The sequence below is a fragment of the Sphaeramia orbicularis genome, chromosome 18 (assembly GCF_902148855.1).
Source record: "Sphaeramia orbicularis chromosome 18, fSphaOr1.1, whole genome shotgun sequence".
NCBI classification, from domain to species: Eukaryota; Metazoa; Chordata; class Actinopteri; order Kurtiformes; family Apogonidae; genus Sphaeramia; species Sphaeramia orbicularis.
Window position 1 is genome coordinate 19,910,370 of NC_043974.1, and position 28,000 is coordinate 19,938,369.

Sequence of the window (28,000 nt, forward strand, 5' to 3'; positions counted from 1 at the left end):
TCTTACCGGAAAACGTGTATTATTATGTGATGTAGCTTTACTAACTGTACACAGTTGTAGGTGGGGCGAAGGAGGCGACAGAACAGCTCTGTCAAGAAGTTTGAGGAGTGCACTCGGTCGGGTTTGCAGCGCTGATTTTCTTTAAACCGAAAACGACAAAACAACAAATTAATTATTGTGAGCGGAGGAGTGTGTGCGCGAGACGGACACAGACATGGAGGGTAAGTGGACTGGATGGTGTGTTCACGGGCCTTGTTTACTCATCTAACAGGCTGGAGGTGAAACTGTACAGGGAGTTGTTTTGCGCACTAGGGGAAAGCCCCGCTATCATTGAGTTTTGCGCTAACAGGGGGAGTCTGTCTACAGCCTTTTGGTGTTAGCAACAGCTACAAGCTTTGACTCAAGTCGGTGGGTTTTACTCAACATTCGTGTCATATCTTTGGGGGATTTTATTAAACATGAGTTGTAGAAGTTGTCTGTCCTTGTTGCTCACCTGCACTAAAAAAAAAAAAAAAAAAAAAGGCCTGTTGGTTTCGTCCACCTTATGGAGTTCCCTATTAAGGCGGACCACAGAAGCCTGTCCGTGAACTACACATTTTACTCATTCATTCGCAGATTCGACAAACGTCGCGCGCACGCTGTAAAAATAATTGTAAAGTCTTTTTTTTTTTTTTTTTTTTTGCTAACCTTAGTGATATTTCATGACTTAGGCTGTGTTGACACCCACCAGGTAGTTGTCGTTTCGGTTACAGTCTTCACGCCGCTTCCAGCCACCCACTGCAGCTCAGATGGACGGAAATGACTGAAACGACAGTTGACACTTTTACCCAAAATGTGGGAGAAAACAGGCTTGTATACCTGACACATGAAGGCTGACGTGAAGACACTTTAATGCTGATTTATATCCCCTTTTATTCTAAGTTTCATCTGTTTCTGTCTGTAAGCCAGACATTAACCCATAAACACCCAGAACTATTTGATGTGCTGAAGTCCAAATTCATTTCTCTCTACATTTAACCATTACCAAGGGAGTTATCACCATTTATTGTAATGTTATCCTTTACACTGTTTTTTTTCCCTATATTTTTAATTTACAGACCATGTAGGTCACAGGTATCAAACATGTGGCCCGGGGGCCAAATCTGGCCCGTCAAAGGTTCCATTCCGGCCCGCGGGATGAAAGTGCAAAATTTAACCTGAACAGTCCAGATCCTTTTGGTTCAGGTTCCACATACAGACCAATGTGATTTCAAGTAAAAATAACAACACAATAAGCCATGAATAACGACAACTACAAATTTTCTTTGTGAAAAATTATGTGGAAAAAAATAACATTACACTGTAAAAATATTTACATTTACTAAACTATTCTTTCACAATGAAATGCAAATAAAAACAAAGATGAACAACCCCAAATGTGCCATTTTAACAATATTCTGCCTGTTACTAAATGTTTGGTGCATTTATGGATCCACTGTGATCTGTAGTTGTGTTAATAAGAGATGGAATATTGTAGAAATTGTTCAAATTTTAGTTCAAAATTTTAACAATTTCCTGCCTGTTACCAAACGTTTATGTAACATTGTGTGTAATGTACATGTATAAATAATAAGTCGAGGCATAATATTGTTAAAGTTTCACTAATTTTTCAAATGAAATTTCTGTTTTTTCAGGTTATTCACATCTTTTTTTGTAAAATGTAAATATTTTCATAATTTAATTGGGGGTTTTTTTGTACTAAAACAAAAAGAAAAACTTGGATTTGTCATTATTTATAGGTTTTTAAGCCATTATTTTACTGGTCTGGCCCACTTAAGATCAAATTTAGCTAAATATGGCCCCTGAACCAAAATGAGTTTGACATCCATGATGTAGGTGTTACTAAAAGTTTGGTTTATTCAAAGGTTGTTGTGTTAAAAGTAGGGATGTAACGATATGAAAATTTCATATCACGGTTATTGTGACCAAAATTATCACGATTATCATTATTATCGCGATATTGTTGAAATTGTGCTCAAAATGTTCAAAAAGTACTGATACACACACTGAAATAATTTAACCAAGTTTTATTTTGAAAACAACAACAAAAAACAAATAAAATAATAGGCACAATGTACCTTCTGTTGGCAGAAACATTAAAATATTATCCCTTAGTGGTCTGGGCCTATTTTGTCCGTTTTTCAGTACTTTTGATTTTGCCATTATATACTATATAAACAAATGTTTATTATACCCATGTTTGGTATCTTTTTTTTCAGCACAACTTTATTTATATCATTATTTTTTCACTTTAGCCTACTATATCAACACAAAAGGCCAGAAAACACAAAAAATATATAAAATCCGATTTGAAAAATGTGTATACTTTATTGCATAAATAAAACAAAGGCGCTTAACAAACCTTTTCAAAGACTTTAAAAGTGAATATTGGTTCCAAATATTAGGTATAGAAAATTAAAATTGTAAAAAACTGAAATTATACTCAAATATTTGACATAAAAGCAGATCTTTACATAGGCGTTTTCTCCGGAAAAGTGTGGTAATCAAACATGGTTATCATGATAATTAGAATTTAAACAGTAATACTAACCATTGGCAATTTTACCGCGGTTTATTGTTATACCGCTAATCGTTACATCCCTAGTTAAAAGAGAAAAAAAAAGAAAAAGTGACTTTCTCAGTAAAATATATCATTAAATAAGTGTAAAAGCAGGTGTCAACCACTGTCATTTTATTCAAACCACTGTACATTGGTTTTATTTTCGACCCAATGTTGCAGAGGATGACAGTGTTTCCATGTTTTATGGAGCCTCTGAGCATCCAAATGGGTTATTTCTGATGCCAATGACACTTTTACTCAAAATGTGGGATAATTCAGGCTTATTACCCTGACATATGGTGCTGATTAATACCCCAATATCCCCAATTTTATTCTGTTTCAGCTCATTCTGTCTCTGAACCAGACATTAACCCACAAAGACCCATAACAATTTTTTGTGGCGTCCAAATTAATTTCTCTCTACATTTAACCATTGCTAAGTGATTTATTACCATTTATTATAGGCCTACTCAACTTTATTTATAGAGCACTTTAAGAACAACCACTGCTGAAACAAAGTGCTGTACATCAATCATTAAAACATAACTATAAAACAGATGATAAAAACATTAAAACAAGAGCAGGGTTAAAAGCCAAGGAGTAAAAATAGGTTTTAAGACAGCAAAAAAGACTTTGTCCTCTCTGAGCTTCCACTTAGACCCCCGAGGTTAGGAGACAAAGGAGAGGAAAACTGAACGAAAAGTGACATTTTCAACAAAATAAGTCATTAACAGAACATAAAAACAAGCATTGACCACTGTTATTTGTCAAATTACATGGACTATATAGACGAACCAGTGGTGTTTCTATGGTCTGTACGAAGACTATGGATGCATTCGAAAAAGACAAACAGCATTTTATTTGAATTATTTGCATGTATTGATAGGATTAGTGGTTCAACAGATATGAGACATTTTAGATCAGTAGATACTTTTGGGTCTATAAAGGTTAAATATCTTTTTTTTTATTCTACATTGAAGTTCTGATACATTATTAGTTGAATCACCTCATCATAGTCTGGTATAATTGATTACTGTGTCAACCATGTCAGTGAATAGGATGTCTGAGAAGTGTAACACACTAACTGCTTATTGTCTGTCTTCACATATGAGTGATTTTATTTGTGCCAAGTCGAGTTGCAGTGGTAGACATTTACTTTCACTTTCACAATATCCAGTGTAATTCGATATACAGTAAAGCAAGAGGCACTAGGCAGTTAATACACACTTATTGGATTTCACACATTTCAACACCCATTCATTCACATTATTCTTTAATATTATATGTGTATTGTCAGGTGATACAATACCGCAGTACAGCAGGTATGATACACTATACTGTGGTACTGTAAACACTGTGCTCTTTTGCAGTTTTATTTTAATCTAATCGTAGTAAAATGCTGAGGCTTGATTCATTTGCCATTAGTTATTAGTTCTTTTGTCCTTAAAAGGATGGAAAATTTCAATCTGTGTTTCCCAAATTGACATTTACAAATGTTGAGTTTGGTCCACAACACAAAGATATTTAATTTACTGTCTTAGAGAAATAAAGAAAACAGAAATTATGGACATTTAATTAGCTAGAATCAGAGAGTTTTGACTTGTTTACTTTAAAAAAACAAACCTAAACCTGAAAAATTATCTAAATAATTGCTATATGCATAAAATATGAGTTAAATGGTTGTGAATTTTGCAACTAAAATGCATAATTATTACAGCACTCAAGTGTATTGATATTTTCTCGCACCCCTAAGTTTAAGAGTGACTTTTGGGTTTTATTCAACCTTTTTCCAAGACTTTTAAATGAAAGCGGTGCTAAGATCCGTGTCTCCAATGATAAAGAGTCCACGCCACATTTGGTCTGTCGCTGGAAAGTAGGCATGTTACAACTTGGAAGGAATCCTATGTACGACTGAGGCTTTAGATTGAGCTGAACACATCCCAAGAGCCGACGGGCGGAGCTACGGCCCACTGATTTTGTGTCACACCTCCCTTTATTATACGAATCTCAGCAATTCATTAGCCAAACAGCTGAAACTGGAGCCGTGGGTGCTGTGTTCAACATCAGTCAGTAGTGATGGCTCGTCGCAGAAGGGCGGGCTATGACACTCATATTACACCCTGCCTATCATTGTCTGCTTTATTCTGCTCTTCTTTTGAGTTTTGGCAGGGAGCGTATGACGACTAATTATATTTAGCTGGGAAGCCCTTGTATATCTGCGCCCTTTGACCTCTTTGGACACGGCACACAGTCTGGTAGATTTCCACCCAGTCCACGCCACAAATGACAAACTCTTACTAAACCACAAATATGTGCTGAAGGAGTTTCTCAGTTTGTGTCATCTTCTCTGCTGCCAGTGTGTGCTCTGTATCATGTAGCGTGAGGCAAAGCAAGTGTATTTGTTTAGCTCTCTTCATATACAAAGTCCATTCAGTGTGCTTTTCATAAACAAAAGGAGCATCCAGGGGAAAATAAAAACAGTACGTCAACAGTAAAAGCTAAAAAATATAGAATAAAGGTGGATCTGTAGTGGATTTTTAAAGGCTGACATAATAATGAATAATTTAGAGCAGGAAAAGGCCAATAACAAACTAATCAGCTAAAATCAACTATAAACAACTATAACTATAGTTAGGTAATAACTGTAGTCATCTTGTTAAATGTAAAAAAAAAAAGAAAAGCAAAACTTGAGTTGGGAACATTTTTTTTAATCTTTGTAGTAAATTTTGGCCACCATGTAAGTTCTACTAATGCTAAAAGAAAGAAAACTCAAATTAAATAATTACTATGATTATTATTGTTAGTATTAGAAAGTGCAGTTCTCCAGAATCACAAATATTTAAGACATAATGTAATAAGGATGGGATGTAAGTTTCAGAGCCCAATCATAAATGCAAGAAAAGAAGATAAATGTTTGTAACCTGTATGTGCTAAACTTTTTTTTTCTTACCAAAAGTAAGCTAGCAGCATAACAAGCAGTGACATTTTCTTCTTTTTTTGTGTCCACCATAGGGGTCTATCCATGGGGCATGGCCCAACTCAATCCAGGTAAGCAGTGTCCTCTAAAAGTTGTGTGCAAATCAGTAACTAGTCAGACTGCAAACTTTTCATGAGTAAACATTTAATCTGTGGTGACAGTGCTCCGCTCATTCAGTGAGAACACTATGCAGTATTTCACAATGTTGACGCTCTGCTGTCAAAGTCTGTGACACTACCTGTCTCACCGTGTATCTGTTGATTTAAAGATATTAACCATGCAGGTTTGTCATGAAACTACTTCCCTGCTGAATGTCTTTGTGTGTCCTGCACCTGTCTGTCTCTGTCTGTCCAAACAGCCAACCCTTACATAGAGATCATCGAGCAGCCGAAGCAGAGGGGAATGAGATTCAGATACAAGTGTGAGGGCAGATCAGCTGGCAGCATCCCAGGAGAGAAGAGCAATGACACCACTAAGACCCACCCAGCCATCAAGGTAAACCTGCTCCGACCATGAGTCATGCATCTGTGTGAACTATCTGTTCTATTGACAATAAAACTCATAAGGAATGAATGTCAAACAGATTTTTTTTTTTTTTTTTCTTTGTTATCATTAGTTTATAAATTAACTGTTAGTGGTAATAATCATTAGTTGCATTCTGTTCTTAGCTCACTGTCTACTTACTGCCTTTTTCCAGAGCTTTCAACTTCATGGTCTATATTAAAGGACAGAATTTATTACTGGTCATCATGCAGTATAATGGACGGTTCTCGTTTTCATTTCATTTTTTTCTGTCCACATCAGAGTTGCGCAAATTCTTTTCTTTGAATCTGAATGGAGGGCTGTAGGCCAAAAATAAATATTGATATTACAAGAAATTACAAAGCACTTGCAAATTAATTATAGTTCTACTGTAGATGTGATCATTAGTGGTCTTGACATCTTCTGTTGTCTTCTATAAATGGTATTGAAACAAAATATTAAAAATGGAAAAACTGAAGGGAGGGTGAACTATCTGTGTATACGATGCATATAATTTTAAAGTGAGGCTCAGCAGAACTATGCTACTCGACATCGGTGTAAAAAAAAAATATTATGTACATTTTGTGCTCATGGTTTGGATTTTACCGAACAAAGAGTAAGAGGAGAATGAACTCAAAGTTGTCTAAAGACATGGTAGGCAAAGGGAGTGGGAACCAGTACTGGTCAGGATAAAAATATGTTTCTAAACGGTATGGCATGTGTGCAGCAGGGGTAAAAATTAGTTTGCATGTAGTATATTGAAAGTAATTCATTTTCCTGTTTTTTTTTCACCGTCTTAAAAAATGGTGGTATCACTACAGAAACCTGGCATTTAAAGGGTAAAAGTTTTCAAAATAAATCAGTATTTAAATCAGTAATAGAATCAGATGTAGGTGAAAAAAACTGCTCAATGAAAGTAGAATATAATATTAATTATAATATTTTTATTTGTAACTTGTTTAAAAAAAAGAAAAAAAGCTATTTTTTGTCCTTAAGGGTACAGCTGTGACTAATGTTAGAATGGGCCTAAGGGTTAAAATGTACATTACAAAATAAAATGCAGTTCAATGTGTAAACGTAACGCGCTTCGCACTTTTAATCCCCCTCGGCCAAATATAGTGTAAGATTCTGTTGAAAGTTACTGCCCTATAATTTAGATTAGATTGTCTTTGTGTAAGCTTATATTTGAAAGTACTCAGATATAACTGCACAAGGCCATTTGACCTTGAAAAAGTAGGTCATGGTGACCTATTTTCGAGGCTTCTGCTCCATGCTGAGATGTACATCCACAGTATAAATTTGGTGCAGATATCTCAGTGCATTCTTCAGATAATATGATTATGTTGTTGAATGAACAGACAGACGACAAAACGATTACAATAACCCTTCGTCCAGAAGCTGACAAAGGGGTGAAGAACAACAAAGCAGCACAGGTGTAAGTGTGTGTGTGCGTTACAATACTTGGGAAATACAACAGCACTGGTAGAGAGTGATTGGAAAAACACTGAGCAGGTTGCATTTTATTGCAAAGAAAGAAATCTTAAGAACCACTAGTCTTATTTTTTATGGTTTAGGCTTTTTTTTTTTTTTTTTTTTTTTGCTCAAAGTCTTTTTATTGGTATTTATGCAGAGATTGTACAGACAATATGGTGCAGACATGAGTCAATACAAACAAGAACAATCCCCAACCCCTGCTTCCCACCCATGCTCCAACAGAGCCCCACCCCTAAAAAAACAAACTAAAAAATCGCTGTACCATTTAGAAGACTGGCTTTGATTTTGTATACAACCATATATACTGTATACATTGTAAAAGGAAAGGGAAATAAATTTTTAAATTATACATGCAAATAGGGCAAGAGTGGTCCCTATGAGTCCTAAATTCTCTATAAAAAAGGGTCAGTCCAACACAACATCAATATGGGTGATATCCAACTTCTCTATGTGCATTGGAAAAAGTTTCCACGTATCATAGAATTTCTGAGCACACCCTCTTGTAGAATAGCGGATCTTCTCTAGTGTCAGGTGGTACGATTTAGGCATTTTTGACATTGTTCAGAAACTCATATTACTCAAATGAATTTGATACATGGAGGAGGCAAGGATAGAGGAGATTATTTTATCCATGTCAAAAATGACTTTTTTATCTTTATGTAAATATCAATTAAAATGCATGAGAGGTAAATTATCCAAAAGCTTCTGAGCAAAACAGAAAATCCTCTAATTCTTTACATTCTGTATCAGATACATGTACATGTAGAAAGACAGGAGAAGTTATAATATGTGTTTGCTATGATTTATAATGTTGTTTTTAGGATTATCTGCTTAGGGTTTTTTGTAGTTATTAAAACGTCACAACTTCTGCATGATTTCAGCCTCTGTGTCATTAAACCTGACATTTGCCAGGTCCAGAGGCTTCCTCCAGGCACGATGAAAATGATGTAAATCTGTGTATCATGACTTATTGACTGCTTCGCCGTGAACTAGCAGTGGTTAATGTCAATCCTGATGTAATTCTCCAACAGTTACACAACTACAGTGGCCCCCTGCGTGTTCGCATCTCACTGGTCACCAAGAACGCACCGCACAAGCCACACCCACACGAACTGGTGGGGAAAGACTGCAAACATGGCTACTACGAAGCCGACCTGCAGGAGAGAAGAATACACAGGTAGAGTTTACATACTTCCTGTTTTTCACAAAGCGATGTGTGTTGTGATTATAAAGAGGTTGTACTGAATGACTCTTATCTGTAGTTTCAAATCAAAGAATGCTTGCATTGATTTGAGGCTGACCTAGATAACAACATGATGATTTTTGGCAGTGTTGACTGTTGCCTTGGTAAAACTAGTTGCTGGCTTCTATATAACTGGGCGAACCTGTAGAACATTAACAGTGTGGACAACAAAACACACACTGGTTCTTTCACTGTATTTCAGAATAGAATTCACTATGACCATCAAGAAATACTGTTCTTAAACTTATAATTACACAATTTATCAATCTGTTAAAAACCTGTTGGTCTTTAACTAGATTGTGAGGACAAACAAACTGTACTGTCCACAAACAATCCTGCACTGGGTTATAGAAGGACCTGGCCAAGCGAGTAACGGAGTGAGAAAGCACTGTGCAGTAATACTAATCATTCCATATCTGCTTTTAAAAAAATAATTTAGCAGCAACCATAATAGCCCAAATTGTAAGTCTAAGCAAGTACTTAAACATGCCATTAACGAATAATAACCAAATATTTAACAAAAATATGAATTTATCATCATTGACAAAGTAACAGAGTGAGGAAAAATATACAGCAGTTATTCAAGGTTTGGGAAAAAACACCAAAAAGTGCTGTTCCTCAAGGAAAGTGCAAATATTTAGCAAACCACACTTTTCTTAATATATGAGAGTACATTACATCCAAAAATGAAACTGATATAATTTTTATCTTAGCTTTAAAAGACATTAATTCATGGTAACAGAGTGAGAATCCAAAAAAGTAACTAAGTGAGGTGTTTGTTCAGTGTGATGCACAATAATAATAATAATAGTAGATTTTATTAAAATACTGATAAAATTATCAGTCTTCAGCGACATATGTTTCATTACTATTTTTAATACACCTTTGTCCACTGTTTTTTATAATAGATAACATTCAAAATCATTATAGTATTTGATTATTATGAAATATAAGATTCGATACAGGCATATATTTGGAACATATTTATTTACACATTGCTGTTTACATTCTGAATTTATGCTGTCTACATTCATTTACAACCTTTACTGTTCTTAATTTACACTGTATTGTCATATATTTTCTTATATATCCAGTTGTAATTCAGGTATAAATTAAATAAAGACAGTTTTTGAAACTAGAGATATATGTCTTTCATGCTGAGTAATCAAAGATATTGTTTTAGAGAAAAAAGAAATTGACCCTGATGTTCACTTTCCCTTGGCAAGGCCCTGAAGCCATTATTTAAAAAAAATATATATATATGTATATAAATTACACACTAGGACTGTTCCATATGACCAAAATGACACATTCTAATGACAATACATATTGCAATATAGCATATTTTCTGTAAATTCAATGAGTAAATGCTTAATATAAAAAAAAAATCACATAGAGAGGCCTGTTTCGTTAATATGTTTTTAATTATATCGTAGCAAACTAAAGGTACGTTTACGCAAGTTTTCAGTTAAGCATGTTACAAAATATGCAGTGCTGTTGTATAAATGTAAAATAAAAACGTATATCACTTGTGAAGTACAGTTGGAAAAAAATACATATAGAGGAGAACTGAATGCAGGTTTATGAAGCACCAAATAATAAAAAATGAGGCGTTATCTAGTTAAAATATAACACTACAGTGAATGAAAATGAATAAATGCAAGATAAGTTTAAAAAAATCAGTGTATCTCTGCCTTTCTAGAACAAAAATAAAGAAAATTATGATTGATGATGCAAGAAAATAAAAGACAGAGCATAATATGAAATGCCAGATGTTCTGTGAAGTATATATCATCATAGTGTTCTGCAGCCCCTGGTCACTGTACTCTAGAAAACAGTCAGAGTAGAGCTATGGTCCATTATCGTAACTTATGCTGTGTAATATTCCCTAAAGCTTGACTCACATTTAAGGTGAATTATGTGTCAGTGTAAAAAAAAACTGCCTGCCTTCTGTAAGAGTTTAGTAAATAAATCTGTGTAGTATCGTAGGGATTGAAGTCAGGCATTTTTGAGCCGAAGAGGGTAAATATTAAACTATTATAACATAAAAGAGGTGATTTTTATTCATTCTAAGGGCATGAGGTCATATAAGATCTTCAAGTTGGCAGACTGCAAAAATTGGGGTAAATGCTCTTGAGGTAAAAGCAGAAAAGGCAAGAATATTAACTTAAATGCAAGTGAAACGTTTAGCAAACCTTTGTCAGGGTTTCTGCGGGTCATTAAAAAGTTGTTTATGTTAAGTCACAACACCGGATGCTTGGAATGCAAAGTGCTGTGAGTGTGCTCATGCTGTTGTGAAAGAGCAGAGGGAATATTAGCAAATATGGGAAAAATGGGAAAATGCAAGTTTCAGCAGAAGTGATAGGAGGAGGAACTTTTCAGAACAGGGTTAAAGCTTGTCGACGGTAAACTGTCATAAAACTATATATAAAACTGTATCTGCAGTTGGACATGGGCTTTAAATTTGTTTAAAGTGGCATTAAAAAGCATTAACTTAGATTTGTTGATACCTGCAGAAACCCTGTTTGTAGTGACAAATCTGCAAATTAGAAAAGCCCAAATGTTTTTAGCAGGTTGAGAAGTAGAACTACTGAAACTAATGCAAAACAGCCATGGTGCTATATTTAGAGCAACATTTTAATACTGTACAGGTTATTATATCTAAACGTGGCTTTTATAAGGCCAGTGTAAATACAGGTAAAGGTAAATTACGTAATTTTTTCACATACAAAGAACAACCGAGGGATGGTTTTTAATGGAGCTAATACTAAGTAAAATCTGTCACTTAATATTGACAGTTATTATCAATTCATTGTTTCTTTAAAAGATGATTTTTGGTCCTGAATGAAACCTGAAGAAACCAGATGCTTATTTGTGGTTTAAAACTATTCAAGACAAACATAAGAAGACAAAAAGAGCATAAATTAAAATGAGATGTATGACAAAAACACATCTGTACTCCCTGATTTTTAATGTTGGGTCTCACATTAAATCAAAAGGAAAGTACATCAGCATAATATGATTTCTTATTTAACAAAATGAAAATTAATGTAAAACCCCCACCCTATTGAGCTCACTCCCACAAAACATCAGGAACTCAGACTCAATGCAAAACTTCAAATCACTACTGAAAACTCACCTGTTCAAACATGCATTTTCTTGAGCCTCTTTCTTTTTTCTCTGTTCTTTTTGTTTGATTGTTTGTGAAGTGTCTTTGAGTGTCCAAAAAAGCACTATATAAGTGTGATGTATGATTATTATTTATGTAAAAGGTGGTTATATTTGATTTTTTTATGGTCAGAACTTGACAAACAGGAGACTATTTCACAATTCTAGCAGTAGAACAGCTTATAAAGTATTTGTTCAACATCAAAAATACTGGCAGACTTCAGCAGAAAGCCAGAGAAATAATCACAGACCTCTCACACCCTGGACACCCCCTCTTCTCCCCCCTCCCTTCCAGAAGGAGAGTCAGGACACCCAGGATTCAAACAAAAAGAGTCAAGCACAGTTTTTTGTCCACACGAAACCGCATCTTTTCCTATCCTATCTTTTCTCTGTTGTTTTCAAAAAAGTGCTCCGTAAACACAGAGTAATTTCAGGAAATATCTGCATCCACGTGAAACCACTGAGAACGATGTAGTACAAATGCCAGGCCTGTATGTGGCGTTGTAATGCTCTCGCAAAAAAATGGAGAAGACGTGAAGCATGTGCATAAAGCTTACTTGGTTCTACCGGGTCTTGATCCAATATTTTCTCCTGCTGGCCCCTCTCCACGGTAGATCCAAGAGCATGTTGTGAATATTGTGAGCTACGGTTGTTTGTCACTCATTGTAATGAAAGAGTACCCGAAGATTTTAATTCAGTATCTCCAATAAGCTCAACAGCTGTTGTAGCACGAGCACTCCTCTGTAGTCCACCATTGTAGTTGTTGTGAAGTGGCATCTTGCTACCTTGGTGAACGGTTAGAGAGGCGGCGCTATGACATCAACGCTTTAGAAAAGCTGCAGTTTGATCATACAGATGAAGATGCAAAACTAGCATTTTCAAATGTATCCACTCTGGGACCTGGTTATGGTTTCAGTGACTGAAAACGCTGGTTTCATGTAGACAAAAGGCCTGTCTGATACGAAACTTTTTGCAGATACGACCAAAGCCATCTTCGTATGGACAGGGCCTAAATGCCCCCCCAACTGAGCAATCAATCACTACCCACACAGTAACAGACAGTGCAACAATGAAACAATGCTAAATTAATCTAACTATGTTTTTTTCTGTCTATGTGCTTTGTAAAGGTATAATTTTTTATATTTTTATATTGAGAAGTAATCTTGTTTTTAAAACAAATCTTAAGAAATCTGTAATCAATAATGAAACAATGCTAAATTAATGTAACTATGTTGTTTTTTTTTTTTGTCTGTCTATGTGCTTTGTAAATATAAAAATTGTACAAAAGCGTTGTTTGGTATTTTCTCATATCCTGCTAACAAATTAGATCAGTATTACATCTTCAATCTAATTCTGTTTTTAGCAAAATATCACATTCATAAATCCAAATTCTCCAATCAGAAACCTTCCTTTTTGATCTTTAAAATTGAGCTTACTCAATATATTTCAAGTATTCAGTATTCTGAAAATAAACAGTCTATCAAAACCACTGATCTATGTAACACTTACGATCTTTGCGTAAACTGATATACTCTTTCTGCTTACATATTTTGTCCCCTGGCTATGTTCTGTTCTGTTCATGTTGTTATATTATTATTGTATTGCACTTCATATGTTTCCATTGTACTCACTATAACAAAAAATTAATAAATATGTTTAAAAAATATAAAAATTTTAGTACTTTAATATTGGGAATGGACCCCAGGAAGAATAGTTTGTACTTTGGTAGAGACTAATGGGGATCCTTAAATAAAGATATACAGAAATACTCTCTGTACCTCAGTGCAATAGCCACAACATACGGTATGCACTTTGTAACCTATATATATCCTTATTTGTTGTACATACTTCTCATCTGTAGTATAGAGTTAGCTTTTGTATATTTCAGTAATTCTAGTAATACTTTAGTAGCATATGTGTATTTAATATTTAACTCTGGACCCTTTGCACATGCCTACATTTTCTTAGCATTCTTAGTGTTTTTGCTGCTAAATAGAACTGAGCTGCTATACTGATTTTCATTGTTCCTGTGACTGTGACAATAAAGATCTATTACAAATTATAAAGTCTACAAACAAACTATTCAAACTATGGAGTGAAACAAAATTACAGAGATATGGAAGTGGGGTTTTTTTGTCATTTAAGTTTGTATTGGAAATTTTTTACACATATTTGACAAAACAATTTGAGTTTCCTGTAGTCGCAGTCTGAGTTACCCTTTCCACTGTATGTATTGCATCAATAATTGCAATCCACAGATCCTTTGTTGGTGGTTCTGTCCTTCCCCAGTTCCTTGTAATAGCTTTTTTTACAAGCCACTTAAAGTATCTTAACCAAGTATATGTCGTTTCCTGCAATACTTCCATCAGATAAGTCACACAAATACAGAACATCACAGCACACTGGAATCTCCTACCCCATTATTTGTTTTAGTACTCTACACACCATTTGCCAAAATGCACTTATTTTATCACATTTCCAAAAAACACGTGTGTGATCTACATCAAATTCTCCACATTCCCTCCAACATTTCTGCTATCAGTTTAACTGCTTGCTTTTCTTCTTGGGTGTGATAAAGAAACGCACCAGATTTTTCCAGGAAAATTCCCTCCAGATCTGCAAACTAGTGGATATTTGGTGTATCTTCCACATATTGAACCAGTCAGCATCCGTAATTTCCACATTTAGCTCCTTCTCCCATTTTTCTTTTATATAATTGGTTGAATTTTTGTCGTGTGAGTTGAACCCACGATAGATTGTTGAAATTATTCTTGAATTACTTCCCTTATATGCTTTGACCATGATTTGGATCACACTGTTCACTTCCCTGGAGGGTTCAACCTGGATTTCCTTTCTGTAACAATCTCTTAGTTGTAGATATCCATAAAAGTCATGTGTCCCCAGATCATATTTTTCTAGCAAATTCTGGAAACTCTCCAGCTGCCCTTCTCTTTCTAAAACACACCATGCTATCTCTCCTTTTACAGTCCTCTGTTTAAATCCTTGATCATATTGAGCAGGCTTGAATTTGCTATCATAAGATGCCCATTTTAAACTTTTGGAATTATTGTAACACTTATAAGTTTTTAATATTTTAAACCATAATTCTATTGTATGACCTGTTACTGGGTCTATGTTTTTTTCTAAATTTCTTGTATAGCTCCTTGTCGCCAATGATATGGAAGTGTTTTTACCTTAGAATTTGAACAAAATAACCCCTTACTTCAAGGACGGTGTGTAAAAAACGGTCACTTGTATGTTGTGTCTGGACTTGTTTCATATCGTAAGAGTCGGAGATGTGAATGAACGTGCCATATGAATACTGTAGTGTTTTCAGATGAGTTATTTGCACTGTACATGTAATCACCCGCAGTTTCTGTTTTACTTGCTTTCAGTTTTCAGAATCTCGGTATACAGTGTGTGAAGAAGAAGGATGTGAATGAAGCCATCACTTGCCGACTGCAGACTAATAATAACCCCTTCAACAGTAAGTAGTCACAGTTGGTCATGACTGTCGAACACAAAGAGCGTCTGTGTTGTTGCTCTTTCTATAATTCTGTCATTGTGTGAAAAATTATTCCGCTGTGTAGAGTCCTCAGATGTCCTCCTTTAACTGAATTTAAAAGCGTACACATCTGTCAAAGAAAGTAAAATATATTCATTTAACACATACTTGAGTTAGAAGATTTTTTTAAAAGTCAGCCTTGAAATTCAAATAGATGTTTGTTCTTTTAGAAAAGAGTAAAATGTTTGGATAACAACATATTTTAGTAAGTTGAATTTGTGTAAACAGCATCAAATTATCAACATGAATAATTTGATAGATTATTTAAGATAACAGTGGTTTATTACTGTTGTGGATCAAGTAAATCCAGTGTTTTTAGAATCTTAAATATTATTTTCCAGGCTTAGAAAAGTCACAGAATTTAATATTTAAGGAAGTAAACTCCTAATATTTAGGCTACAGAATGTCTTAAATAACAGTTTTGTGAAATTCAGAAAATGTACAGTACTCAGGTCACCTTTAGTTTTGTTCTTTTCAGGACTTAAATGTTTCTTTATTAAGAGCAAAAACAAGAAAATGCAGGAAATATGTGCACAGTATTGTACACACAAAAACATTCAAATGTAAATCGTGACTACAGGTAACATCAGTATTTAGTGTGACCTCTGTTTGGATTCAGTACAACATGAACTCTCTTTGACTGTGGAAGTTTTGCCTAAATCATCTTTTGGTATGTTAAACTAAGCTTCCTTCCGAACACCCACAATTTGTCTTCAAACTTGGGCTGTCTCTGTGCAATAACACATATACAGCTTCTATAATATGGATATTTTTCTGTTATTTTTAGTTTTTCGTGCTGTTTGCATATATCCTGTAAATTACAGTTGCATTTATCTTGATACAGGTACAGAGGAATGCATAAATACAGTTATTATTGCCATTTATATGCTTTGCTAAAACAATAAACTCTTAAAGGAGTGATATTTCACTTTTTTTTAATGGAATTATGTATTTTAAAAACATTTCCCTGTGGTCTACATAAACTGTAAATGCTATGCTTGGGTCTGAATTCTTCATTAATTCAGTTCCACAGGTCCATCTTCAACACTATTTCTGAGTAATGACACCAGAAAGGTCGTTTTGAGCGCTTGCCCTTTAAATCCACATGAGCCACTTCACACCCCACCCCCTTTTTGACTGTGCTGCTCTGTCCTGTTCAGCCACTTGTGTTCATTTATATAATAAACAACTGAACATTTTAGGTAATCGGCTTGAAGTTTGGACATATTTTCAGTTTTTACTACAACCACTGCTGCTGATAAACAATTATGTCGTACTCGGAGAAATGTTCGTCGGAAGTCTTGATCTTATATGTACAAATGTCGTGACGTAACTAGTTATAGACATAACAAATTAAGCAGGAATTGAAACAGGTTATAGAAATCTACTCAGTTTTTGCCAAAATGAATATAAAGATAGCTTTGCAGCACCTGGAGGGTTCAAATTCAAACTTCTTGAACTATTACGGTCCAAATACACAGATAAATGTACCTAGGACTAATAAAAAATATGACCCCTTTAAAACTTTTGCATAGTACTGTATATTCACAACATTTCAGTGAAGTAGATTACATTATGTTTGTGTTAGGACAGTAAAATTAATCACTTTCACTGTGAGGTTTTCTTATCCTTATTGAAAATCCGCTGTAAGTTTTGAGTTTAAAGCTGTTTCTTAAAATGCTAAATATGTAGTAAACCTCAGGGATTTCTGTAGGTTTCTGGAGACCATGCATTCTTTAAAAATGTTTATTAGCTTTCTTTTAGTATGCAATTTGCCCTTGAAAAGACACGAAAAACTTTTGAAATCATGTCAGTAAATACACATGGGAACCCTGAGATTAACTAAAAGAAAGATCTAAGTAGCTATTGTTCTGTTTTCCTTTGTGCTTGGTCAGTTGTTGATGTAATGTTGCTGATAGTCTATATATGACAGGATGCAGAGGTTTGTCTGAATGTTTTGTTGCCCGACTGTGCACCACACCCTTTCCCTGCTGTGTCTTGGCTGCAGTTCCCGACGCGAAGGTGTGGGAGGAGGAGTTTGACCTGAATTCAGTTCGACTTTGCTTCCAGGCCTCTATCACTCTGCCCACGGGGGAGCTGTTTCCTCTGGAGCCAGTGGTATCACAGCCTATATATGACAACAGTGAGTCAGCAAAACACACAGTCCTTTATACAGGGATTTCACATCAAACTGATCTGGCCTGTTTAGACAGCGGCTTGTCGCAGTGAGCATCGTGGACAGGTCAGTGTACAATGTGACTGTTAAGAGTCCCACTTCTGCCTTATCAAAACCCTTAACTCCTTGTTCCTATTGTGTGTTGACTTTTCTTGTCAGTCTCATGGTGATTTCCACAAAACCATAACCACATTACCACAGTTTATTCTTTTAGTGTTCCAGTGTCCTCTTATTCACACAGTGCGTACATGTACAGAGAAGTCAGGCTTTATTTTCTCTTTTATTTGGTCAATAATTTGCATTTAATACCTTATTAAATTAAATAGCTACATAATCGTAAGCAGTAAAACACATTCTAGTCCATTTATTCAGATGTAAAGCTGAAAAGACTAGCTCGAGTGTTCATTCATTAAAGGGAAGGAGAGAATTGAATTCTTTGGCTGTATTTGCCGCTTAAGGCTTTTACTATTGACTTAGTGAGCACGGCCCAAAACCCTGCTTATTTAGCAACTATGTAGTGTTTACAGCTGGCTCTATTTGTTCATAAACATATTCCTTTTTTACAGGGGCTCCAAACACAGCTGAGCTAAAGATCTGCAGAGTCAACCGGAACCACGGTAGCTGCAAAGGAGGAGATGAAATCTTCCTGTTGTGTGACAAAGTGCAAAAAGGTGGGCTACATCGTCCTGTCACTAAGTATGCCCACTCACTTTACTGGCTATAGCGTAAAAAAGAACAGAAACACTTGCACATCTCTGAGTGGTTTTCATATTCAGCCGTCCATAAATAGGCGTGAGCGCCAAACTGAGCAGCTTACATGTAAAACGGAAAAGGTGTTTACTGTTCACACCCGCAAAGTATCAGCATGAGTTGTTGTGTTGACTCTAGACTGTACGACTATACAACAGGTGGATGTTTCTGTGTTCCTTCGTTAGTCATAGTGAGATGACAGTAACATCCTAATAGTGCAATTTCTTTACAAGACTATTTAAAAAGAACCAAATTGTGGAAAACAGGTGATGTGTCATGACGTTAATTTAATAAAAGGTGTAGCCAGTGTAGACCCATTGTCATTTCAGTTCTTTGGTGCCAAATTTGGGTTTTGTTATGCAGTAATTGAGGCTTAAAGCTGCACTAACTGTCTCTTTATTGTGATAATAGATCTAATGCCTATGAATAATATGAAAGCTGTTGGTTGTAGTGACAAAACAACACATTGTGTAGCTTTGCTTATCTTTTGAGAATCATTTTAACTTCTTTTAGCTCTGTCTTTTTCTGTGTACAAATTCCACTCAAGTCACCCTCATGAGCAGCCACACCCAACAGCTGTTTTCTGTTCAGGGTCTAAAGACAGACTCTGGAGCAAAAAAACTAAACATTTAAACAACACTTAAATTTTCTTACATTAAAGGAGTGATATTTTGCTTTTTTTTTTTTAATGGAATTATGCATTTTAAAACATTTCCCTGTGGTCTACATAAACTGTAAATGCTATGCTTGGGTCTGAATTCTTCATGAATTCAACTCCACAGGTCCATCTTCAATCCTATTTCTGAGTAATGACACCAGAAAGGTCGTTCTGAGCGCTGGCCCTTGAAATGCAAATGCACCACTTCATGCCCCACTCCCCTCCAGGTTGTTGGCTGTGCTGCTCTGTGACTTGTGTTCCTTAATACAACTGACAACTGAACATTTTAGGTAATCGACATATTTTCAGTTTTTACTCCAACCGCTGCTGCTGATAAACAATTATGGCGTACTCGGAGAAATGTTCGTTGGAAGTCTTGACCTTATATGTGCAAATGACGTGACGTAACCAGTTATAGACGCAACAAATTAAGCAGTAGTTAAAACCGGTTGTAGAAATCCACTCAGTTTTTGCCAAAATGAATAGAAAGATAGCTTTGCAGCACCTGGAGGGTTCAAATTCAAACTTTATGAACTATTAGGGTCCAAATACACAAATAAATGTACCAAAGACTAATATAAGTGGGTTTAGCAAAATATGACCCCTTTGCCTAAAGATTTTTCAGGCGATTTCAGCACAGATGTTATTTATTTTGCTGCCCCCATGTGGCCAAAATATTTGTATACTGAAGTTATATTGTCCAATCACCCTCCATACAAGTGCTGGTGGAAAAGGAGCTTTTGTTGAACATGAGGTTTAAGTGCCTGTCAGTATGTAAAAGCAGTGAAGCCATGTTGTCTATACGCTCGAGTTGCATCGAAACAAAAAGCTCTCTTCCTCTATTCTGGTTTTTCACTTCTCCCTTCTTCCACTGTCTCATAGATCATAGACTTGTCATGTCAGTGTCATGACTGTTAGCTTCTTACCTTGGTGTTTATTACAACTATATACTGGATTTGAAAACTTATGAAAAAATGCTTTTACAAGTCTCTAGCAACCTGTTTGACATTAGATTATTTTCCTTTTTCATGCATGTAAAGCGCTTATCTTTAAAGTTTCTACTCAGTTTTTACTCTTTTTTTTTTATCTTTGCATCATCTTTGACAAATTAACAGACAGTTAAACTAAGCAGCAATAACATTTTCACAACAAACATTGAGATTCTGCTATTTATTTGCAGTAATGTGACCATGGCAGGCACATGTGCTTTGTCTTTAGGAGTTGTAGGACATTCCCTTGAGTATTCCATGTCTTTATTGAAGCTGTGCCACACATTACATCAGCGTGAAAGAAGCCCTTGAACCCAGGGCTAGATGATTAAACTCCTGAAGGGTATTCTACAGATGTCATGGTACACAGACCCCTCCCTCACACTCATTATCAGTTTCACCTGCTGGCACCACACCTGGACCAGACCACCTTTAGGAGCCTTTATAAGCGGCTCCGCTGCGATGCTGGTTCATTGCTGTTGCTGTCACTCCATAGACTCCCCATGATCATCCTTGTCCCCCTTTGGAGTTAGACTGGTTCCACCCTCAAGTGTTTTTTTTTTTTTTTTTTTTTTTTTTGTTAGTCATGTTTTTGTTTATTTTATGTTAATAAATCACTTTATTCCCTTCAGCGCTATGTGTTTGAGTCCATCCTTTTACTCCCTTTTGACAACAGACTTTTTGGCTACAAACAGAACTGTCATGTTTTTTATTTTGAACAAACCCACACTTTCACTTGGAGTGTAATCGCACAGCTAATTATACACAAGGCTTGCAAGTCTTTGACAAGTTTGTGTTTCATCGCAGCATGACCCTTAGAGGGCTCTGTTCTAAAAGCAAAGCAAAACAAATGCTTTAATATTAAAGCCAGAGAGAAAAATGTTTTCTGATGTGTATTCTACTGAGTGTGGTTTTCATTTTTAGCTTCTTTTTATTCCACATTTCATCAGCAAAATATCGATGTAAACAGTTACAGATCATTTCAATAAGCTTACTTTTCCTATTTTTATCATTATACTTTACATCTATTGTCTGAAAATAATAATTTAGCTCTTATTCTCATTCTTACTTATGTTTTTTTTCTCTGTTTCACCCTCCCTGCAGAGGACATTGAGGTGCGTTTTTTCCAGGACTCTTGGGAAGGGAAGGGCACTTTCTCCCAGGCCGATGTCCACAGGCAGGTAGCCATTGTGTTCCGCACACCACCATACCGTGACACTAATCTCACGGAGCCAGTTAGAGTGAAGATGCAGCTCCGCCGGCCCTCCGACCGGGAAGTCAGTGAGCCCATGGACTTCCAGTACCTGCCCACTGATCCAGGTGAGTGATGCACATTCTTGTCTTGTGGGAGCATCTGGGAGTCTGATACGGAGTTGAGTAAACAGCATATTTTGTCTTTTTTTGTCTGAATGCGATATTTTCTGATAAAGACGAGGGAAATGCTGATGTTTGCCTGAGTTTAGGAGGATTCTTTGGTCATGTATGTGGACCTGGATGCCTGGAAGCCTACATTTCTGGTCAGAAGTAGAAAAATGTTAAAATTAGAAACGCACTTGGAGAGCGCAGACCTCCGCCATAGCTGATCAGCCCCCCCCGGTCACCACCAAAATTGAATCATTTGTTCCTTGTGTCAGTATCAACATTTCCTGAAAATTTAATCAAAATCCTTCCATAAGTTTTTGAGTCATCTTGCTAACAAACAGACAAACCCTGATGAAAACATAACCTCCACCGTTCTTTGGTGGAGGTAATTAGAAGAGGCCTGGATATGAACAGATTTTCTACATTAGCCAATACTGCAAAGCTGACCTTTCCAAGAAGGTGGTTCAATGAATCAAGAAGAACAGCTGTGTTTGTGCGGTTGAACCTATGCCACAGGTGTTAAACTTGGAAAAATCCATATTTAATCAGAGGACTATATGTATGCGAGTATCAGTGGAATATTTATTATTATTATTATTATTATTATTATTATTATTATTATTATTATTAATAATAATAATAATAATAATAATAATAGCTTTATTTATATAGCACTTTTAAAAACAAAGTTTACAAAGTGCTTTTGACAGACAAAGTAGAGGGCACAACAGCTTGATACAAGATGCAAGTAAAAACACTAAAACAGAAGCAACACAGTAAGGGAGATGTGTACAACAAATGCAGAAACATGACACTTCGAATAAATTAGATGAATTGGAATAAAGAGGGCAGGGATAATGTAACATAATATTGTCAAATCAATGTAAAAATAAAAGAGTGAGATAAAACAACATCATGTATGAGAATATAAATTAATCAAACAGGATAAGATTCAAATTTTAAAAAATTAAAAATTAAAAGGGACAAACATCACATAAAAGCAAGTCTATAAAAATGTGTTTTTAGAAGTGATTTAAAAGATGTCACTGATTCTGCAAGCCTTATCTCCTCGGGCAGGCTGTTCCAACGTCAAGGGGCCCTGATGGAAAAGGTCACCCTTAGATTTAAACCTTGACTTTGGAACAGCCAGGAGCCCTCTGCCCGAGGATCTAAGGCTGTGTACTGGCTTGTAGTCAACTAGCATCTCATCTATATAGGTAGGGGCCAGGCCCATTCGGGCTTTAAAAGTGATCAGTAAAATCTTAAAATTAATTCTAAAACACACAGGGAGCCAATGGAGGGATGCCAGGATAGAGGTGATGTGATGTCGCCTGTTAAAACCAGTGAGAAGCCTAGCTGCTGTGTTCTGCTGTGTTATCCATGTAAACAATGTAGAAAGAATATTGTTTTTTTTTTAGAATAAGGGCAAAAACTTCAATATTTTATGCATGTAAACATAGTCATTATTGTGTTCTATAATACTAAGGGACCCAACAAACTGAGCATTGTGCCATGTGTTTTTAAATTGACCTGTGTAGATGAATATCGACTGAGTGAGAAGAGAAAACGTACGGGGGAGATGTTCCAGAGTCTGAAACTGGGGCCTGCACTGTCTTCTGGTGAGTTTTCAGTCGGATTGAAAAGAAAGTCGAGTGTTTTTGTGCTTGGATTGTTATATAAAGGTGATTCTTTGAATTTCAGTGTCCATTCCAGCAGATAGGAGGCACATCAGCCCAGCAAGAAGAACAGCCACAGCAAAGCCTCCAGTAATCAATGCACAACCTGGTAAGATGAATTTTTGGAAATGTGGTCATGTAATTGTGAGCCTGAGGGCACGTGCTGCAGGGTTTATATCGTTAAACCTTCAACAAAACTAGCTGTGAATAAATTATTTTGTTAAATGAATCAAAAACTGTTTTTATAAGTACAGTGAATAATGCAACATTAACAAATTAGAAAACGTTTAGCTCTGTGGGTTGCAAAATATTCGCAAGGCAAATTTATTTATATAGCACCATTCATACACAAGGCAATTCAGGTGCTTTACAAAGGCAGAGAAACATAGGACAATAGCAGAATAAAACATTAAACAAAAGGAAAGTGCAGAGAAGATGCTCTACTCTGGTGGAAACCACCGCCCCTGGGGTTATCCTGCCTCGTCGTGAGCGCAGTTTGCTCTTTGCACCCCCGGGGACTCAGTGAATTCCAAAAGCTCAACCAGTTGTTAACAGCTTCTCTGCAAACAGCTGGTTAATCCTGCTGTCCCGGGTGTGAAAAACCTTGAAGCCCAATCCAGTTGTTCCCCACAAATGCAGGGGAACCTTTTATAAAATGATTTGTAAATTCAGTTCAGTTATATTTGCACAGCACCAAATCACAACACAAAACATGTCAAGGAACTTAACATTTCAATCATCAAATTTCCTGAGAGGAAGCATTTAGCAACAGTGGAAAAGAAAAACTCATAAATCACATTTGATGTCATACTTTCTTTCATTTTACCCTTTCTAAGTACAAATTCAAGGTAAAAAAAATATCAAAGAAAAACTCAATTGAAATCAAAACCCATACTAAATGTAAAAAAACCTATGTAATTAAAATGTGTTAACTTAAACAACCCTAGGAAAATCTGGCCAGACATTAACTGTGTTCAATGTTGCGTTAATTTGCTATTGCAGTGCAAATACCTGGCATATTTTTGTGAATGCAACAGTACATAAACAAAGATTATTCTTCTGCATAACTGATCAGTATTATTATGACATGCATTGTCAGCTGTACAAAAAGTAATCTGTTATGTTGTTTCCAGCAGCTGCGCTGCCCTCTGGTGCCAGTGCAGCAAAGTCCCAGGCCTCCTACTCATACATGCAGTCAGGCCAACCTTTCACTGCACAGGCCAAACTAGAACCATCCCTCTCCATCACTGCTCCATCTCCAAACCAAACATGGAAGCTCATGAACCTTGGTCCCCAGCCTAAACCCACTCCTTTGGCCAACTTTACAATGAGCCAGCCTTTAGCTGCCTCCTCCTCCACTACTACCGCCTCCACTGCCAACCAGGACTTCTCAACAGTCAACCTGGCAGACCTCCACGACTTCTTCCCCAAGATGTCCTCAACCATCACCCAGGATCTGGCTTCTTCTCAGGGAACCGCAGCCTCATCGCAGAGCAGCAGCTCCTTCAGTCTCCAACCTTCTCAATTCCAGGTGGAAGCGCCACTGGTGGACGATGACATCCCAGACTTCCCTAGCTTTCCCGAAGCCCAGGTCCCAGGCACGTTGGAAAACCTCGACATGGAAGACTTTGAGGACCTTCTGAGTCGCCGGCTCACATGTGAGACAGGAAACAGCACTTCAATGCTGGGCCAAGCTGCATGCCAACAAACCCCCAGCTCCTCTAATGGTATCCAGAACAACATTGCATCCCAGAACACTTCTGATCTACTCGGCAACCCAGGCAGCACCTGGATGAATTACCCCAACAGCATCGTCAACTTGCTCCACAATGAGAACATGATTGACATTATCCCCAACAATAGCAACAACCGGCCGCCTGTACTGGACGAATTTGATGAGCTGATGTCAAACGATGAGGAGCGCCTAATTTCAATCCTTAATAGTGGAAGCCAAGCTGGATTTGTGTCAGGACATCCTCCTTAAATGTCATCTGCATAATTTGTAATGAACATATTAACAGAACACTTGCATCTGCCCTTTTGGCCTTTTGAACTGAAACTCCTTTGTTTTAAAACACAAATGAAATCAAGGTGGATATGAAGGGCCAAGGGAAACAGAATGTAGCAGAACCTCTCACTGTGGACATCAGAATACCAACAGACACTCTTGCTTGCAGGCTTTTTTAATTATATCATTAAAAATACCAGACTGCAAATTATCAGATTTTATATCCCTTACTAGGCCAACATGATTCATGTTCGGCATCAATTAACTTTCTCAGCCACTGTGTCTGCATGATGGTGGAGGATATCTACCTATCCATGCATCTTTTAAAAAGGTAGTGAGATGTATCTGTTGAAATGTTTTCTTTTGTTCATAGTCTGTGGAACATGTTTGATATATGTTTTTTGTACGGTCGTTCTTGTTAGCTTTTGTCAGTGTTACTGTGACTGTTTGTCCTCGTCTTAAATGAAATATGCATGATAGGGCTTTTAATCTGACACCAAATGAATATTTTTCTGTAAAAATATAATCTAATGTAGGTGAGAGTCAGTGCAGATCATGTCTGTGATTCTTGTATTCATTTGCAATGTCAGAATGTATGAAATGTTTTCTGAAGATCACAACTGTAACACATTAATATACTGGTGCCTTTGTTGAGATTCTCAACAAATTGTGATGATGAAGGTCGACATGTAAATAACTCAAACAATTTAATAAGTACATGCTTACAGCAGAAGAAACGTATGCAAGGTTTACACGTCACAGTTGTATCCAATCATTTCTTTTTCACTTATTCTTCACCTACAGACAGGTGAAGATAAAGCAAACAGTTTCAGAGCTGGGATCACCAGACTATACTCTGTGGGCAAAGATGTTTAAATGGAGAGGAAAAAGGTGTTTTATACAACAGCTGGTTATACTATATGCATATCTTCATGTATTGAGTGTATAGTTGTCAAAATCCCAAACACTTTTTACTGCAATAAAAACCACAAGATGTAAGACATGGTGTTCAAAACTCTGATTTATTTGGCAAATGTTTTTGGTTAAAAAAAGAAAGGAAAAAAAAAAAAAAGCCAAACAAATAAGAGAAATCATCATCATATATATATATATATATATATATATATAAAAAAAGGCTTCCCCAGATGCAGTGTGACCCTTCTTCAAAACATGTTTACACAAAATTAAGGATTTCTCACTTCTGTTAGGTAAGTGCTACTGTGTTACATCTTCAAGAATACAAATATTCTCACTTATGAATACAATGAAAAAAATAGAAAAAAAATTGAAAGTGTCTTAGGTCACTTAAAAAGTTACAGCATGAAAAGACAAACATGAGACTTAGTGCTTTCTTTTCCAAACGGAAGAACTTTAGATCAAACTTCAACCAATGCCTTAAACATTTCTCAGCTCATTTACAGTCTCTCCAAAGTATCTTCTGATGAGCTTAAGTTACTTCAAGGTTGGTGACTTTGTTCACAATGTGTGAGCGCCTGGGTACACACTCCAGGTCAAATTTGCTCTCAAATATGGTCGGACACAGCTTCCAGCGGTTGTTTCTGTAGATTCCCAGGTATGTGTAGACATCTGGCTTGTAGGAAAGGGGGCACTTGACCCCCGTAGCCCGGATGATGGAGTCCAGTCGTATAACTTCGTTCTCATCAGTGAAGTTCTGATTATAGGCACAAATGACCTGCTTCCCATCTGTCTTGGGATCAAAGGGACTGACTTTGACTAGGGAAATCTTTCCTTCCAGGGCTGCTCTGGCCACACACCGCCATGCGTGGTCCAACTTGAAACCAGTGTCCAAGTGCATTAGCCACTTCCCTGTGAGCACTCCATGGTTCAGAGCCAACTCCTTGACTGTCTCGAAGCTGACAGGCCGGCCACTGGCCAACAGTTTCTCCCAGCTTTCTTGGAGACCCATAACATCCCCACCACTGGGGCAGTGGGTTGGACCCAGCACAGCAATCCACCCCACAGAACTCACCCCCTCCTCTTCACCAAATCTGTATACTTGGGAGGGCCTGTTGCTTTCCAGCCAGCCATCAAACTCGGATCTGGGAGTTCTTCTGCAGTCAAACACAATCCAGGGGTCCATGTCTGCAGCCATGGCCTCAGCGGCGTACTTCTCCGCAGCAAAGGGGTGCTCCACCTCGCCATCTACAGGAGCCTCTTCTTCCTCCATGATGTCAAAGAAGTCCTGATCGGGCTTGCCCTGTGGCGAGAGGGACTCATGTTTTATTAAAATGTGAAGAACACAGTGAAAGCGCCACTTGTTAGTTCATAAACTTGTAAACATAATCATAACTGTGCGCTTGAGCAGGACTGTTTACAAACGCTGCTAGATAGCCTCATGTTCACTGGCGACACTTGTTCACTGGCTAGTGTTTATCCGAGACGGATTTCCTTACAGAAAATGTACTGTTATTCAGTTCTTTTGTGTATCGTTCAGGTCAGATCGACATGAAACTAACATGCAGTGACTGGAACCTGATCTGCTCCAGTTTTGGAACTAGCTAGTCGGCTACATAGCCATTTTAACTGCCCTCCATATTTGTACCGAACATTTTTAGGGTAATCGTTTTTACAGCAATCTGCTGTACACTACTGATTACTACTGATATAATTTGCATGTATTTTACAACCTATAATCTGTCTGAATCGTAAATTAAAGAGGCATAGTTAGCGCTTACCCACAGACGTCCAGCTAAGTTTGTTGTCCGTGTTGGACCAATCAGGCGCAGCCTCAGTAGCAGCTGGATCAAAGAGCGATATGACAAACTGCTTCAAATGTCCGCTTCCTATGTTCA

General features: G+C 36.8%; 2 protein-coding genes across 3 annotated transcripts; one reads left to right on the top strand and one right to left on the bottom strand.

The window, feature by feature from the left end:
- rela (v-rel avian reticuloendotheliosis viral oncogene homolog A) lies at positions 1 to 26,186 on the top strand. 2 transcript variants are annotated; one of them, XM_030161890.1, is made up of 11 exons: positions 1 to 221; positions 5,612 to 5,647; positions 5,935 to 6,071; positions 8,624 to 8,769; positions 15,399 to 15,490; positions 17,577 to 17,711; positions 18,311 to 18,415; positions 21,246 to 21,461; positions 23,042 to 23,122; positions 23,205 to 23,288; positions 24,316 to 26,186. In XM_030161890.1, the coding sequence occupies exons 1-11, from the start codon at positions 215 to 217 to the stop codon at positions 25,161 to 25,163; spliced, it is 1,887 nt and encodes a 628-aa protein (XP_030017750.1). In that variant the 5' UTR covers positions 1 to 214; the 3' UTR covers positions 25,164 to 26,186. The 2 variants fall into 2 exon arrangements, with proteins under 2 accessions (XP_030017750.1, XP_030017749.1); XM_030161889.1 differs by having other exon boundaries at positions 3 to 221; positions 24,313 to 26,186.
- On the bottom strand, positions 25,616 to 28,000 carry c18h11orf68 (chromosome 18 C11orf68 homolog). Its single transcript, XM_030161891.1, has 2 exons — positions 27,884 to 28,000; positions 25,616 to 27,405 (listed from the first exon to the last, which is right to left on the bottom strand). The coding sequence occupies exon 2, from the start codon at positions 27,373 to 27,375 to the stop codon at positions 26,635 to 26,637; it is 741 nt and encodes a 246-aa protein (XP_030017751.1). The 5' UTR covers positions 27,376 to 27,405; positions 27,884 to 28,000; the 3' UTR covers positions 25,616 to 26,634.